The sequence below is a fragment of the Solanum verrucosum genome, unplaced genomic scaffold (assembly GCF_900185275.1).
Source record: "Solanum verrucosum unplaced genomic scaffold, falcon-dt-bn FXZP01000103.1, whole genome shotgun sequence".
Taxonomy (NCBI): domain Eukaryota; kingdom Viridiplantae; phylum Streptophyta; class Magnoliopsida; order Solanales; family Solanaceae; genus Solanum; species Solanum verrucosum.
The window spans coordinates 3,175,324-3,191,651 of NW_026020048.1; the positions used below are offsets into that span (position 1 = coordinate 3,175,324).

The window sequence follows — 16,328 nt, forward strand, 5'->3', positions numbered from 1 at the left end:
CAATCAACTATTTCATGATAAGAATAGCTGTAATTATGTTTCTGGTCCACTAATTTTGTTATTATCCTCCTATTTCCGTTAACTCAGAGGAAGAAATATTCTCTGTCTAAAAAATTGACGGTTGATGTTATAAGAGTTTTTTTTTTTTTCCTTTTACAAATTAAAGTGACAAAAGATTGAATCACAGTGGATCGTGATAACAAGGGATATTCTGAGAGGGTTGCTATTGTGAACTTTATTTTATATGACGTAAATGGTCAAATTTGCTTAATTTTGTGAAATAGAACAAATTTATCCTCTATCATATGTCCTTATTGTTACTAGTTGGAGACAGATATACTCTTGAACTATACAAAATAAAATAATTTTTTTGTTATTTTTAAATTTACCGCCCAATGATATTAAAGATGGTTTTTTTTTAAAAAAAATGAGTTGAAACTTTCGAATAGTTCAATTTTATTTATTTTTGCACAATATATAGGAAAATTTAATCCTTCTTTCTAGTTTTGAATTTTAGAAATCTTTTCTTCCTCCTTTCTCTCTTCTACAATTATACTCTACCACCCATTACCCCTTTTTTTCTCCTTCTTCCTTGAACAACGCCATACAATTTTTTATTTTTTTTAATTCCAATCAAATTGTATAATCCAAGTATAGTTAATTTTGATAACATATAAATTATAAAGTAATGTGTGAATAATAGTACTATAGTATAATAAGTTAAATAAATCCAACTCAAATAAATTTAGACCGCTGCTGTCACTCTCTAGACTCTCCATACCCAAATTTTGTCGCAACCTTTTTTGCTCATTTCCAAGAAAAAAAAGCCTACTGTAATTTAAAAAATTCCACGTGTCAATAACTAAATTACCACCGTCATATCGAACCAAATAATTTCAACCGTCAGATTTACAGGTACAACGTAAGCAAAATAGAGAGCATTACACAGAAACAACAGACTTCTGGCTGAAATTTGTAGGACGACTCCAATTTGTTATCGCAGTTCGTAGAATCTCAAGAAAGAGTATTATTCTTGATTTTTTAATAGATTCTTAAAACCCCATTAAAGCAAATACGTATATAATTGCAGCACAGATACAGAGAGGGAGAGAGAAAGATAGTGTGTTGATGAAGGAGAAGAGAGATATTTCACATGGGATGTTCTATTTGATTCTGTGGTGAACAAGAGTTTTACAAAGAACATTCCTTTTTCTTTTTTTCTTGGTTCTTGTGTGGGTCAGCCATGGATGTTCCATTTCCACTGCATAGATCATTGAGTTGCACAAGTGTCTCCAATGCAATAACTCACATCAAGATCAAACCTTTTCTTGGGTTTGTCTCTCATGGAACCACAAGTCTATCAGTACAAGTAAATTTGTCTTCTAATCTTCTCACTGAAAACTGTATTGTGTGTGTGTCCATTTACACTGACTTGGGGATACATGTAGTTATTACTTTTAATTGTTTTCTTGGATTTTGAGTACACTCATGTTTTATACTTTCCAATTTCGATTGTAATTCTTGCATATATGGAGTAATTTGAGCTCAAGATGGAATCTTGATTGACAAATTCCTATGGGTCTTGGAGTTGGGCATTTTGTGTTTACTTGACATCATCAGTATTTGCATATTTGTTGATTCTTGGTGTGTATGTTAGTGGTCATGCTTCCAGTTAGTTAACTTAAGGTGATTGTTCTTGAGAGTTATTGATGTTATTGGTATGCCCAAGTTTATGGGTTCCACCCTTAAAGCAATTTCAATTGGACAATATTGTTGTGAATTGTCTTATACCTGTTGCTATTTATGCAGTCTTCTTCATGGAGGAAGGATGGAATGGTTACTGGGGTTTCATTTCCATTTTGTGCAAGTGAGGGTTCATTCCTATGGCTATTTAGTTGTAAGTATTAGTCTATGATTGATGCTAGCTATTTGTCAAACTAACTGGAAAGATTGTATGCTGTAGATTTCTCGGGAAGAAGACGGAGAAAAGTTTCAACTCCTAGGAGTCAAGGATCTTCACCTAAGGGGTTTGTGCCAAGGAAGCCCTCAGGGATGAGCACGCAAAGAAAGGTTCAGAAGAGCAATGGTGATAAAGAAAGTCAAAGTACTTCAACATCTAAAGAATCTGAAATTTCCAACCAGAAGACGGTTGAAGCAAGAGTTGAAACTAGTGACGATTACACTAAAGGAGTGGTGAGGGACCACAAGTTTCTGGAGGATGAGGATGAAATCAATGGTTCTACTAAATCAATAAGTATGTCACCTGTTCGTGTATCATCTCAATTTGTTGAAAGTGAAGAAACTGGTGGTGATGACAAGGATGCTGTAAAGTTAAACAAATCAAAGAGATCGGAAGAGAGTGGTTTTATAATTGATTCTGTAATAAGAGAACAAAGTGGATCTCAGGGGGAAACTAATGCCAGTAGCAAGGGAAGCCATGCTGTGGGTACAAAACTTTATGAGATATTGCAGGTGGATGTTGAGCCACAACAATTGAAAGAAAATAATGCTGGGAATGTTGAATACAAAGGACCTGTAGCAAGTAAGCTATTGGAAATTACTAAGGCTAGTGATGTGGAACACACTGAAAGCAATGAGGTTGATGACTTAGACACTAATAGTTTCTTTAAATCAGATTTAATTGAAGAGGATGATCCATTAGCTGCAGGAACAGTGGAGACTGGAGATTCTTCTCTAAACTTAAGATTGGAGATGGAAGCAAATCTACGTAGGCAGGCTATAGAAAGGCTTGCCGAGGAAAATTTATTGCAAGGGATCAGATTATTTTGTTTTCCAGAGGTTGTAAAACCTGATGAAGATGTCGAGATATTTCTTAACAGAGGTCTTTCCACTTTGAAGAATGAGTCTGATGTCTTGATTATGGGAGCTTTTAATGAGTGGCGCTATAGGTCTTTTACTACAAGGCTAACTGAGACTCATCTAAATGGAGATTGGTGGTCTTGCAAGATCCATGTTCCCAAGGAAGCATACAGGGCTGATTTTGTGTTTTTTAATGGACAAGATGTCTATGACAACAATGATGGAAATGACTTCAGTATAACTGTGAAAGGTGGTATGCAAATCATTGACTTTGAAAATTTCTTGCTTGAGGAGAAATGGAGAGAACAGGAGAAACTTACTAAAGAACAAGCTGAAAGAGAAAGACTAGCAGAAGAACAAAAACGAATAGAAGCAGAGAAAGCTGAAATTGAAGCTGACAGAGCACAAGCAAAGGAAGAGGCTGCAAAGAAAAATAAAGTATTGCGAGAATTGATGGTAAAAGCCACGAAGACTCGTGATATCACCTGGTACATAGAGCCAAGTGAATTTAAATGCGAGGACAAGGTCAGGTTATACTATAACAAAAGTTCAGGTCCTCTCTCCCATGCTAAGGACTTGTGGATCCACGGAGGATATAACAATTGGAAGGATGGTTTGTCTATTGTCAAACAGCTTGTTAGATCTGAGAGAATAGATGGTGATTGGTGGTATACAGAGGGTAAGTGGGGATGTTATTATTATACGTACTTGCACTTCTTTTAGTTAGTGCTTGCATGAGCTTCCACAATTATACTTTGTCTGTCTCCTTCTATTTCTTCTAAATGTTCGGCTACACTCTTCTGAGGAATGTACTTTTCTGCAGTTGTTATTCCTGATCGGGCACTTGTCTTGGATTGGGTTTTTGCTGATGGTCCACCCAAGCATGCCATTACTTATGATAACAATCACCGCCAAGACTTCCATGCCATTGTCCCCAAGCACATTCTGGAGGAATTATATTGGGTTGAGGAAGAACATCAGATCTTTAAGACACTTCAGGAGGAGAGAAGGCTTAGAGAAGCGGCTATGCGTGCTAAGGTTGGTTGTAATGTTCCACGCAAGGTTAAAACTGGTTAAGTGGATTTGATGGGTCAAATTTAGATATTCTGTTGTTGTCTTGTTATTCCAAAAGAGAACAAAGACCTCCTAATTTTTTTTGTCTATAGAGTTCTCCTGCAAGTTGTTTTCTTATATATTGCTTACCTCTCATATATGTTTCCATCTATTGCTTAATGATCTCTCACTTCCAGGTTGAAAAAACAGCACTTCTGAAAGCTGAAACAAAGGAAAGAACTATGAAATCATTTTTACTGTCTCAGAAGCATGTAGTATATACTGAGCCTCTTGATATCCAAGCTGGAAGCAGCGTCACAGTTTACTATAATCCCGCCAATACAGTACTTAATGGTAAACCTGAAATTTGGTTCAGATGTTCATTTAATCGCTGGACTCACCGCCTGGGTCCATTGCCACCTCAGAAAATGTCGCCTGCTGAAAATGGCACCCATGTCAGAGCAACTGGTTAGTTTTCACGCACTCTGATGTCAGTTTACAAACACTACAGACTGTTCCGTCATCATAGCTTCAACTAGAAATAATTTTCACGCATGCTTAGTAGTATCTTTAATATTAAAAAGAAATATAATTTGAGTTGCAGTTTCTTGCACATATATTTCTCTATTTTTCTAGACAAATGGAAGTTCTCTCTGTAACCGATAGCTAGAATGCTAATTGTGAGCGAGATGAACATCTTGATATGGGATCCGAGACCTTAGGATTCTAAGAAGTAAGAAAGTAACTTAAGTCTCTAATGCATTTATGTGGAATAAGTTTGAACAACAGATGTATGTAAACATTTAACTACATATAAATATCAATTTTGTCAAATAAAAACTAGTCTCATCTGAAAAACATCTTCACTTTTGCTTTCCATCTGGCTACTGGTGTTTCAGTGAAGGTTCCATTGGATGCATATATGATGGATTTTGTATTTTCCGAGAGAGAAGATGGTGGGATTTTTGACAATAAGAGCGGAGTGGACTATCACATACCTGTGTTTGGAGGAGTCGCTAAAGAACCTCCAATGCATATTGTCCATATTGCTGTCGAAATGGCACCAATTGCAAAGGTAGACTTGGGTGATTCCAACTTTTGTTTTATGCTAAATATAATACTTTTGTGCTTTAACTGGTACTTCTTCACTGCAATTCAAGATCTGAAGATGTTCTCTGTTCCACCAAAGACTATTTGTGCTTAACCCATGGTTTCTTGTAGCTACCTCTCCCCTCCAAGTTAGATAAAAGTGTCACTTGCTATGCATTTCTAGAGTTGTAAATTTTCCGATGTTTGGCAGTTACAGAGCAAACAGTTAGTCAAATAAATGCAGTCCATTTTAAAATAAATGATATTCTTGTGCCTTTTATGGTTATTTAGCTTTGAGTTGACCTTTCTCATCAAAAAATGGCTAATTAGCTTAGAGTCAATGTTTATTGTTTAATATTTGGGGGAGAGATGAGGCTATTGGGAACTGTAAAGTGAAAAAAAAGGATAATGGTTTCCTGTATTACTTTTTGACTTTATATTAATTTTTTATTTTCCTATTAGTATACCCAAGAACTATGGAAGATTTTTTTGAACCTCAAAGGCATCTCCTGGACCATGCCCAGGAAGGTCTCAGCGGCTTTTAAAGAGTTGGGAGGCATCAGGGATGAATGCAAATGACAGAAATAGATGGAGAATTATCCCTGCTATTATATGGTGAACTATTTGGAAAGAAAGGAACACTATGTGTTTTAAGAGCATAGAGAATAATGTTCAGATGGTCAAGTTAAACTGCATTTTATTGTTATATTTCTGTATAAATGGTTTCAGTACAATTGATGTACTGTTTTATGATATAATACAAAGCTACCTATTTCAATTTCTTTTATCTATTAGGGATAGCGGATTGATTCTTGGGTGATAGAATTAGAAGAATCACTAGTTATTAGTTTAGTAGAGGCAGTGGTTTAACATAATAATGTTAAGATGAGTACTTAGGAACAAAAAGAGGGGTTGGGGGGGGGGGGGGGGGAGGGGGGGAGGAGTAGCCTGAGTCCTGAGATATTGTTTGAGGTATACTTTGAATCAACAAATTCCTGTTCATTTACATATTGGAAGGAGTGATTCTATTCCTGCTGTTAAGTTGTCATTACTTTGTTTTTGCAGGTGGGAGGCCTTGGTGATGTTGTTACTAGTCTTTCCCGTGCTGTTCAAGATTTAAACCATAATGTGGATATTATCTTACCTAAGTATGACTGTTTGAAGATGAATAATGTAAGTATGACTGTTTGAAGATGAATAATGTAAGGTTACTGCTTCATTTTACCCAGTCTGCTCATTACTTATCATTCAACTTCCACACACTGTGTCTACAACTCAAGTAGGCTTCTCATTGGCACTTACAATGGCTACTTTCTTGCATCAATATTTTGTTACTAAAATGAAAAATAATAGCCTTGGTCGTCCTGCCAATCACTTGTAAATGTGTGACAGCTGTTATCCCCATTCTTGGATATCTGATAAAGGTACAATTCTAAATGCTTCATGATTTCAAGAGAATATTCAAACACAACAACATACCTAGTGTAATCCCACAAGTGGGGTCTGGGGAGGGTGGTGTGTACGCAAACTTTACCCCTATCTTGTGAATGTTCAAACACGATTCCTATAAATCATTCGAGTTGTACATGTATTTCATACTTTGACTAGTATTTTTCTTTTGATCTGTAAAAGATAGTTATATTTATTTACCAGCACAAAAAATATGCCACAAAACATGTACAGAAAAGCTATGACATATTGTGTGAAGTGCTCAAAAAGTCAATCATGGCTTCTACATCATTACATGAAGCCGTGTTACATTGACAAAGAAGTAAGGAGATACATACTTTCACTAATATTATTGCATGTTGCTATGTATTCTTATTAGGTGAAGGACTTTCGGTTTCACAAAAGCTACTTTTGGGGTGGGACTGAAATAAAAGTATGGTTTGGAAAGGTGGAAGGTCTCTCGGTCTATTTTTTGGAGCCTCAAAATGGGTATGCTTATTATGCTGAAAATGACGCATAATGTTTTTGTTTAATCAGAAAAAATAAATAAACTTGTTGTTTCATGGTTTATAATCAACTTTTGTAAGTCTGTTCACTAATCACTAGCTGCTAATCGTAAAGTAAAGAGGGAAGTAGAATGCACTCTAGAGGCAGTCCCAAGATGAACTGCTGATCAAGCTCCTTTATCTACTCTCTTTAGTTATCTCACAAAACAAATAGAAGTGTTACACTCCTTTTCTCCTAAAGATTTCTTTAGTTAAATATTATAAGCTTGTGTGTTCACTAAATGAAAACCTCTATTTCCTGAACCAATTTCCTAATTCATATGTTGTCGAACTGCAACCGCCATCACAGAAGTTGGTGGTGTTTCTGGAAATGATAGTAAAGAATGGAGAATCAATAATTATAGTAAAGAATGGAGAATCAATAATTATATTGAATGACTAGCAACTGAATATAGACCCTGCTTCCATCAATTTATTTCCTTATAGGATCAATGTTTATGATATATACAATTCCACCTTTTGGATGCTTTTATTGTAACAATATAATGGTATATAGTCCAGCAGAACATAAAATCATATTCTCAACTATGTGCGCCTTTTTTTTTTTTTGATGATCAAGCATAGGTGAATTAGGCATTTTGGATGTCTTCATAATTTTAGTGCTTCATTATTGTTCTTTTAGGTTATTTTGGAAAGGGTGTGTATATGGTTGTAGCAATGATGGTGAACGATTTGGTTTCTTCTGTCACGCGGCTTTGGAGTTTCTTCTGCAAGGTGGATTTAGTCCGGTATGTTCCAGATTATATCAATATGCTAATTCTGAGGTCTCATATTTTCTTGATTCCTATTTCTCCAAATTTTAATCTTATAAATTTCTTTGGATAGTAGCTTATTTGGGAAAGCTATAAATATTTTCTGAAGGAGGCAAGTCAATTGCAGATATTTTTATTGGAATAGCGTCAGATTAGAATTTTTATGGCAATGAATGAATTGCTAATTACCAAGGAGTATAACCAGGTCGTTTTAATTTCTCACTGAAGTTGTTGGATTAATTGGGTCTGCAACATACTTCCTTGGTCCCAAATTAACTTCTGAGCTCACCTTGGAGGATTCAAATTGTGAAAAATTCAACAATTAAATTATTCATAATGTCTTAGTCTTTTACAACCAAAAAAACTAGATTATTTGATACCATTTTTATCATAGTTTTTAATAAGACCAACTATTAGTTTCCAAAGTTTGAGTTTGAGGTGAAATATCATTATCAAGACACAAAATTAGACATTTTGACCTCTAAATTCAAATTCAAACATCTAGAGTGGGAGGGACTGTGTACTACTTTTCACTTTCTAAATAATTTTCTTCCTACATATTACTGCTTGGTACAATGAATGGGAGCTTTTGGGCACTGAAGTGAGGATCTCGAATTTTACTGTGAAGTGATACAGTTTCTTATATTTTCTGTTGTTGAAATGAAATTTTATTTGCACGTCTTATTTACTGTTCATTTGTCCGGCAGGATATCATTCATTGCCATGATTGGTCTAGTGCTCCTGTTGCTTGGCTCTTTAAGGAACAATATAGACACTATGGTCTAAGCAAATCTCGTATAGTCTTCACGATACATAATCTTGAATTTGGGGCAGATCTCATTGGGAGAGCAATGACTAACGCAGACAAAGCTACAACAGTAAGTGCTTCTATCGCCTTTACCTTACAAATAGCTGTTTGTGCTTGATGCTGTTGTCTGTTGAAAAATGGTGCTATGCATAAGCCAGAGGCTATTTTGTAATTTGCCAGACAAAAGTTCTGATTTGAATTCCTGAAGGTCATCATTTTGCCCAGCTTCATATTTGTCTTATGTTTGTTTCGCCTTCTCATTTTTCGGAAGAAGATTATAAATTGCACCCTAGGGAAAAAGCTTTATTTTGCTGTTTCAGAAACTAGTATAACAACCAAACACTGCCTGAATGCCTTCAGCTATGGACGCTGTTGGAGATAAAGTAAGAACAAACAAAATAAATCTAAGGAAAAGCTACAAGAATACATGTTCTTGAAGTATACACAAACAAAGTGTTATAACATGTATACTTCTTTTTTTGGCTTTATCAAAAAGAAAAGTATCCTTCTTTGTTTGTTTTAGTGAAACTGCAAAAAAAATTCTATGAAAGGTAAAGCTGTATCCTAATAGGATTTACATGCAGGTTTCACCAACTTACTCACAGGAGGTGTCTGGAAACCCTGTAATTGCGCCTCACCTTCACAAGTTCCATGGTATAGTGAATGGGATTGACCCAGATATTTGGGATCCTTTAAACGATAAGTTCATTCCGGTAAGTTGTCTCGGCTTTTCTCAGTTATTATATTACCTATAAGGGCACACATTGGAAAAAGTTCATGCTATCTTCTCCCCCCTATCTCTCTGCATATAAACTGTCTAACTGCAAATCTTCGAAGTGACCTCCACCCTAAAGACGTTATCGTAACTGATTATTGGTCAATTGTGGAATGCAAGGATATCTAATCTCAAAAAAAAGAAGCTTAGTGGTACAACTTATCTTACTGTTTTGCTTGCAAGAAAGGTTGTACAACTCCTAATGCTCTACAAAGAACTCTACGAAAAAACTGTTGGATATGCAGAGAATATTTGATCATGAGCAGCAACAACACACCCGGTGTACTCCCACAGGTGGGTTTGGGGAGGGTAATGTGTACACATACCTTACCCATTCCACCTCTACCTAGTGGAGGTAGGGAGTTTGTCTCTGATAGAACCTTGGCTCAAGGATAGCATTTCAAAAATATGAAATGAAGAAGTAACAGTAACAACAACAAAATAATATGATAACTGAAGCATAGGAAACAACATATAATAGGAAACTACGAGAATAATACTAATACTGCTGGTATGGATGGAGAAGAAGATACGGTGCTCCAAACTACCACCAAGCCTATCCCACAGTAAAATCAGACAACGGTCAACCACCTACCAACCTTCTACCTTAATCTGTGACCTCCACATCATCCTATCTAGATCATGTCCTCAATAAGTTGAAGATGTGTCATATCCTGCTCGATGAAAGGATCCAGATTCCATACTATGATGTGGGCTGGGTATCTTTCTTCTCTTTCTAAAAGAGAAGATAACAATTACTGGATGTTTGGGCTGCCAGTGCAAAGACATTTCAGCTTTTATGGATTTTTACCTCATTTTAAGTAGCCAATTTCTGAACAAGAAAGCTGCTCCCATTGATGCCCGGATATTGTCCTATTGTTGTGTGTAAGTGCATATAGAGGTGACTTGTAGAATTTTAAGCATGGGCTGTTTGACAATAATTTTGTTCTCTAAAGTGGCACTTGTTTGATTTCTTTTGTGTATCTGTACATGAGTAGACCAGACCCTTCTTCGGCTATGCTGTCATTAGTTGTTAATTTTTTCTATGACCACTTCATCAGTTAGGCTTAGAATTTATACACTTCTCTTTTAGTGATCAGTACATTTGACAAGAGTTGGAATGGGTCTGGAGTCTTTGACAAAAGGAATGAGTGGACATTTGGAGCTTGGACAATAGAACATGGGTACCCGACATCAGGTAAACCAAGAATTGGATTGGGTCTGGCTCGCCTAACTCAACCCTATAAGTCAACTTATGAGGTAAGGATTGCCCAATACCATATAAGGAGGCAAATATTCCATCCCATATCGATGTGAGACCCTATCAAACAGTTTGTATTAGCGCATAATACACCTCCAGTAGTCTTATCTCTAAAAGTTATGATGTTTATCTACCTTTATTGGTTTGTTATTCCCATCATCCCAAATATGTGAGGGTGTTTGTATAAAGAAGATTTTGAAACTTATGTAAAACATGCCATAGACATTTATGTGGCCATAAATTAAGGGTAAAATGATTTTTTTTGAAGTTCAATTGTATCTAAATAATTGGTAGTAGAGGGTCAAACGAAAACTGGTGGGTGACCATTCCAACATGTATCTGGTGGACACTATGGAAGGAAAGGAATACCATATGTTTTGAAGGCAAGAGTAGCAACATTTAAGATAAAGAGTCGGAGTCTTAGTTTGCTTATTTTTGGTGGAAACAAGAGTTGGGGATATAGTAGCACTAGTTGGTTTCATAGGTAGCTTGTAAAGTTCTTCTATTTTTGCAGTCCTCTTGGAGGAATTCCCATACTTTTGGTGGGTGTAAGATTCTTCTTCATCATTTCTTGGATGATGAGTTTTTTGTGAATACAAAGTTACCGTTGTCTCAAAAAAAATAAAAAAATTGCATCTAATATAAAAAGGTTCATTCTTTTTGGGACATTAAAAAGGTAAGTGTCACATATATGGAGTATTGTATTTGGTTATTGTAAGGTTCATTCTTTTTGTAACTTTAAGTTCTTGGGCCTTGAATTGTGTGTCATCTTTATTTGTCTGATGGTTGTGGCACTGTTGGAATGCATGCAATTACAGATTCCGTACACCTCAGAAAATGTTGTTGAAGGCAAAACAGCAGCCAAGGAAGCTTTGCAGCGAAAACTTGGACTGAAACAGGCTGACCTTCCTTTGGTAGGAATTATCACCCGCTTAACTCACCAGAAAGGAATCCACCTCATTAAACATGCTATTTGGCGCACCTTGGAACGGAACGGACAGGTATTTTTTCTGAAGGCGTTCTTAAGTTCTCAGATCCCCCCTTCCCTCCTTCTTTTTTCTTTTTTCTTTTGCTTGGGGGAGGGAGGGGGGTGGACTATGGGGAACATACTCATCTTAAGCTTTTGGCTTGTTGAAATTTTTCTATATGCTCTGATAATAGCTAGTGTAATTTTATTTTTTTTAAATCCATTTGGGTTTGGATGTCATATCTAGTTTGTATATAGTAACTGATCTAAGATGCCAGAGAGTACCAATTCATTATTTTTTACTTAAAGAAGGCCAGAGAATACCAGCTCTTGAATGTTTTCATTACCAATTTTTGCATCTTGTTCTCTCAAGTCTTATTCTTAATGGAGTCTCATTTTAGAAAGTCTATTTTAGCAGAATGGTATGATCTTCCATTGACAAAAATCTCTGACAGGTAGTCTTGCTTGGTTCTGCTCCTGATCCTAGGGTACAAAATGATTTTGTTAATTTGGCAAATCAATTGCACTCCACATATAATGACCGCGCACGACTCTGTCTAACATATGACGAGCCACTTTCTCACCTGGTATTGTTTCTCCTTTCCGTGCTTGTTGCATATTTTTGTCTTCAAGCCTTATGGTACCTTTTTATCATATCATTCCTTTTGATACAATTGCAGATATATGCTGGTGCTGATTTTATTCTAGTTCCTTCAATATTTGAGCCATGTGGACTAACACAACTTACCGCTATGAGATATGGTTCAATTCCAGTCGTGCGTAAAACTGGAGGTACCTTTTTCTTATGACCTATATTTTTAGAAATTAGAATATCTTTCCATGTGCAGCTTTCTTAGTACCTCTCTGTCACTTGTACTGTATGCTCAGATATTAGGGTAGAGCAACTCAATTTTTCTAGCGAAGTTTCTCTCTCTCTTGACCGTAACATTCCCTTTTTTTATGATGTGACCATCTTTTTGGAACTACAGGTGCATATATATGAATGACCATTTTGGATTTGGTTAAGCCATAATTAAATAAATAACGTCTCTTTTAAAAAGGCTTAAGCTTTCAGATGAGGCAGTTATGCAATTCAACATGGTGGCAAAGTTGATAGAGCTTTTGGGATCATGTTCCACTACCACCCATTACCCGTAAATAATAATAAAAAAACTGTTTTCCCCTGACAATTTAAGCTTGTAGATGTGGAGATCACACACTACCACAGTTTTCAATCTCTTGTAACATTGCAACTGCAGATGTTTATGCCGATCAGAATGTTTCAACTGTAGTTTCCTCTTTTAGAAGGGACTTTACTTGATATATATTGGACTCACAAGAATTATTGCATTCTCTTGAATTAAGTGAGAGAACAAATATTTGTTTACGCATGGTAGAATTTTCTTTTGTTGCCGTTGACTTAGTTATTATTTAGCAGATCCTAATCATTTGTTTCTGAGTGTGTGTTTTAACCTCTGCATTCTGTATATTAGGACTTTATGATACTGTATTTGATGTTGACCATGACAAAGAGAGAGCACAACAGTGTGGTCTTGAACCAAATGGATTCAGCTTTGATGGAGCAGATGCTGGCGGAGTTGATTATGCTCTGAATAGGCAAGTATAGTTGCTTTTTTTTTCAATTAAGGTCTTTTAGTCTTTTAATTTTCAAGGGAAACGGAAGCAAGTGTGATGGCATACACAAATAAGAGAGATCAAAATCTAAAGAATGTTGCAACAGTTATAACTGAACTCTTAAAATCCTTCCCTATTTACCCCTATTTCTTTGTCAACACCAGACATAAGGATCTTTTCCTCCAAATTTTCAACGTATCTCCTTATAAGATGCGAGGACTGGACAGCCTTAGCAGAGTTCTACAAACTTGCTGAGATATTGAATTTTTATCAATTCAATTTTCTAAAATTCTAATTTGAGGAAAGGAGGGATACAGGGGCGTGGTCTAACAGGGAAAGGGAGAGCAATCTGGTAATCTGTCTTCAGTTTGAGACTTTCCATTTTCTTATCCTTGCTTACAAGAGAATGAGGAAACAATTTTTTAACAAGAAAAATGACCAAAAGAACTATTCTGAATTTGTTTTGAACTGAAAATAACCAATTGTTTTCTGTTGAAGTCCCAAGAGGAATATGCTATTAGTAATTCTCCCCTTTCTTAGTGTTAGAGAATGCACTTGTCCTTCATATATTGTGTAAGGGTTTCCTGAGGGGTTTAAGGTCCTGGGGCACTCCACCCTTTCATTAAGGTTTTGTGTTGGATGTTCATATTTTTTCACACGGTAGCAGAGCCATACCCGTTTCTACTCTTTGTTTACCTAATGCTGCCCACCCTATGTTATATCGTCCACGCTCCAGATGTACAGTCCTAAGCGTACATGTCTTTTGAGCAATTCTCACTTTATGAGTTAACTTTTGACGTTGAATTAGGACCAAGGTTTGTTTTATTAACATGGTATCAGAATTAGATCAATTGTTATTATTGGTTTATCCAGTGTTGTGCTCCCATGTATTGGTGTCCAGACTCCATATGTCCGACCTTGGTTGTGCCCGGGAGTGGGATGTGTGTGTGTGTTAAGTGTCCATACTGGTTGAGGAACTGCTTTGTCTCCTTATATGATTTTGGACACCTCATGGGTTATCTTTCGAGGTTGAGTTAGGCTTGAGGTTCATTTTCATTACATGCTAGCATAGCATGTTGTCCCGCTTAATTTTCTCCTCATGCTCTATTGCTCTGGGCTTCTCTCTCTCTAAGAAGTCCATGGAGCCACTAACAATGTTCCCCAGCTCCCCCGTCCCTGCCCACTCATTAGCCTGTTGGGCCTAACCAGTCTCCGGCTACTTTAGGCCCACTTCTGTTGAGCCTCCTCTTCAGCGTTCCTCCATAATAAAAATCTTCAATCCACGTGTAACCCAAGAACCAAGTTACACTTGCGGGGGATTCTGAAATAAGCGTTCCAAAGAGCGTTTATAATGACCTAGGTCACTCCACTCATTGCCTTATGTTTTAGGTTGGATGCTTAGATTCTTTCACACTTATATGCTATGTTATATCCCTTCTACCTCCTCTCAACTGAAGAAACTTCGGAAAGCCACTGTCTTAGTTCCCCTTCTCAATGTTTCTGGATGGAGAAAGAAGAGCAGCACAAACCATCTTAAAATTAATCGACATTCAGCTACTTGCCTACTTCTACGAGGATCTTCCACCCAATTTATGCTATCTTTGCATCCATATGGTATATATAGAGAAAATAATCGAAGCCCAATCATCGTAGCAATGGTGGATCTTTTACTGTGGGCATTCAGATCATAAGAGTCCCAGACCTGAACTTCAATTGGAAGTACGATTTAGGAAAGCTCAATGACATGCATGGTGGAACCATCCTACTCTAGCTTTGGTGATTGTGGCACTTGGTTACTTTTATGGGAATACATTAGTTTGGTGGTTTGCTTCTCATTTTCTTTTGTCATTTCATTCTTGAGATCATTCGTTATTATGACCCTTTTTACGGGGAGGCATGGGGGGAGTGTGTTTGCTGTCAAATAGTTGGTGGTTGTGAATATAGAACTGCTCAAATGTAGAAAATGAAGAAACAAACTTGTGGATAAGCATTGTTATTGGAAATGACAATAAAGTGTGGAACTTGGAGCGAATTTCTGTAACTGCTTATATGTTGGGAAGGGTGGATATATTATTTCTCTTTGCACCATGTTTTTTTCCATCTCATGCAGACCCTAAGATGCATACTTCCTTCCCCTTCCTCGTTTGTTGATATGTATGGACTCACTTACAGTTCTGCGTTTCAGAGCTCTCTCTGCTTGGTACGATGGTCGGGATTGGTTCAACTCTTTATGCAAGCAGGTCATGGAACAAGATTGGTCTTGGAACCGACCTGCTCTTGATTATTTGGAGCTTTACCATGCTGCTAGAAAGTTAGAATAGTTAGTTTGTGAGATGCTAGCAGAAAAATTCACGAGATCTGCAATCTGTACAGGTTCAGTGTTTGCGTCTGGACAGCTTTTTATTTCCTATATCAAAGTATAAATCAAGTCTACACTGAGATCAATAGCAGACAGTCCTCGGTTCATTTCATTTTTTGTGCAACATATGAAATAGCTTAGCCTCTAATAATGTAGTCTATTGATGTTTATTCGTTTTGGGAAGAAATGAGAAATCAAAGGATGCAAAATACTCTGATTGGCTCCTCACAGTTGATATTTGGATACTATTCATACAACATTACTCATGCAGGAACTTAAAGTTTCATGCTCAGGTTTTCGAAGGGTCGGCTTTTCCCCCTCCTTGCTGTCTTGTTCTAGTTTTGTGTGAATAGTGCTCTCCAATAGTACAATGTCTTTTGCAGTTTGCTTATCTATGTGTACTTGTCACGCGGTATAACCTGATCTTCTTGACAAGTTTGTGACTATGCGAGTGAAAACTACTACACCAGGTATTTCACAAAGCTTAAAGATCAAAGAAATAATCATCATTTGATGTCAAGTTGAGCCTAATTTTACCCCATATTCATTGCATTGTTGAATTGATGATATGACAGTATATACAGCAAAAGTATTCAGCAATGAATTTCATGATCATACTAATTTCTGCACTTGGAGTCAAATGTATCAATTATCTTCTTGCTGAAAAGATGTTGAAAACCAAGGAGCTAATTGGTCTTCTTTACAAATTAGAACAAGATGAAAGATTTTACAAGTAGCTTGTCAATCTTGCTCTTATAACCACTAAATTTGCCTTCCATTATAAAGAAGATTTT

General features: G+C 36.5%; 1 protein-coding gene across 1 annotated transcript; it reads left to right on the forward strand.

The window, feature by feature from the left end:
- Positions 1-996: 996 nt before the first annotated feature.
- Positions 997-15,743, forward strand: LOC125822168 (soluble starch synthase 3, chloroplastic/amyloplastic). Its single transcript, XM_049501547.1, has 16 exons — positions 997-1,369; positions 1,810-1,867; positions 1,964-3,499; positions 3,644-3,858; positions 4,071-4,341; positions 4,773-4,948; positions 6,028-6,135; positions 6,791-6,900; positions 7,600-7,705; positions 8,437-8,607; positions 9,122-9,250; positions 11,392-11,574; positions 11,996-12,127; positions 12,221-12,332; positions 13,034-13,157; positions 15,361-15,743. Exons 1-16 carry the CDS (start codon positions 1,244-1,246, stop codon positions 15,494-15,496), a joined length of 3,693 nt encoding a protein of 1,230 aa, XP_049357504.1. The 5' UTR covers positions 997-1,243; the 3' UTR covers positions 15,497-15,743.
- Positions 15,744-16,328: the final 585 nt, after the last annotated feature.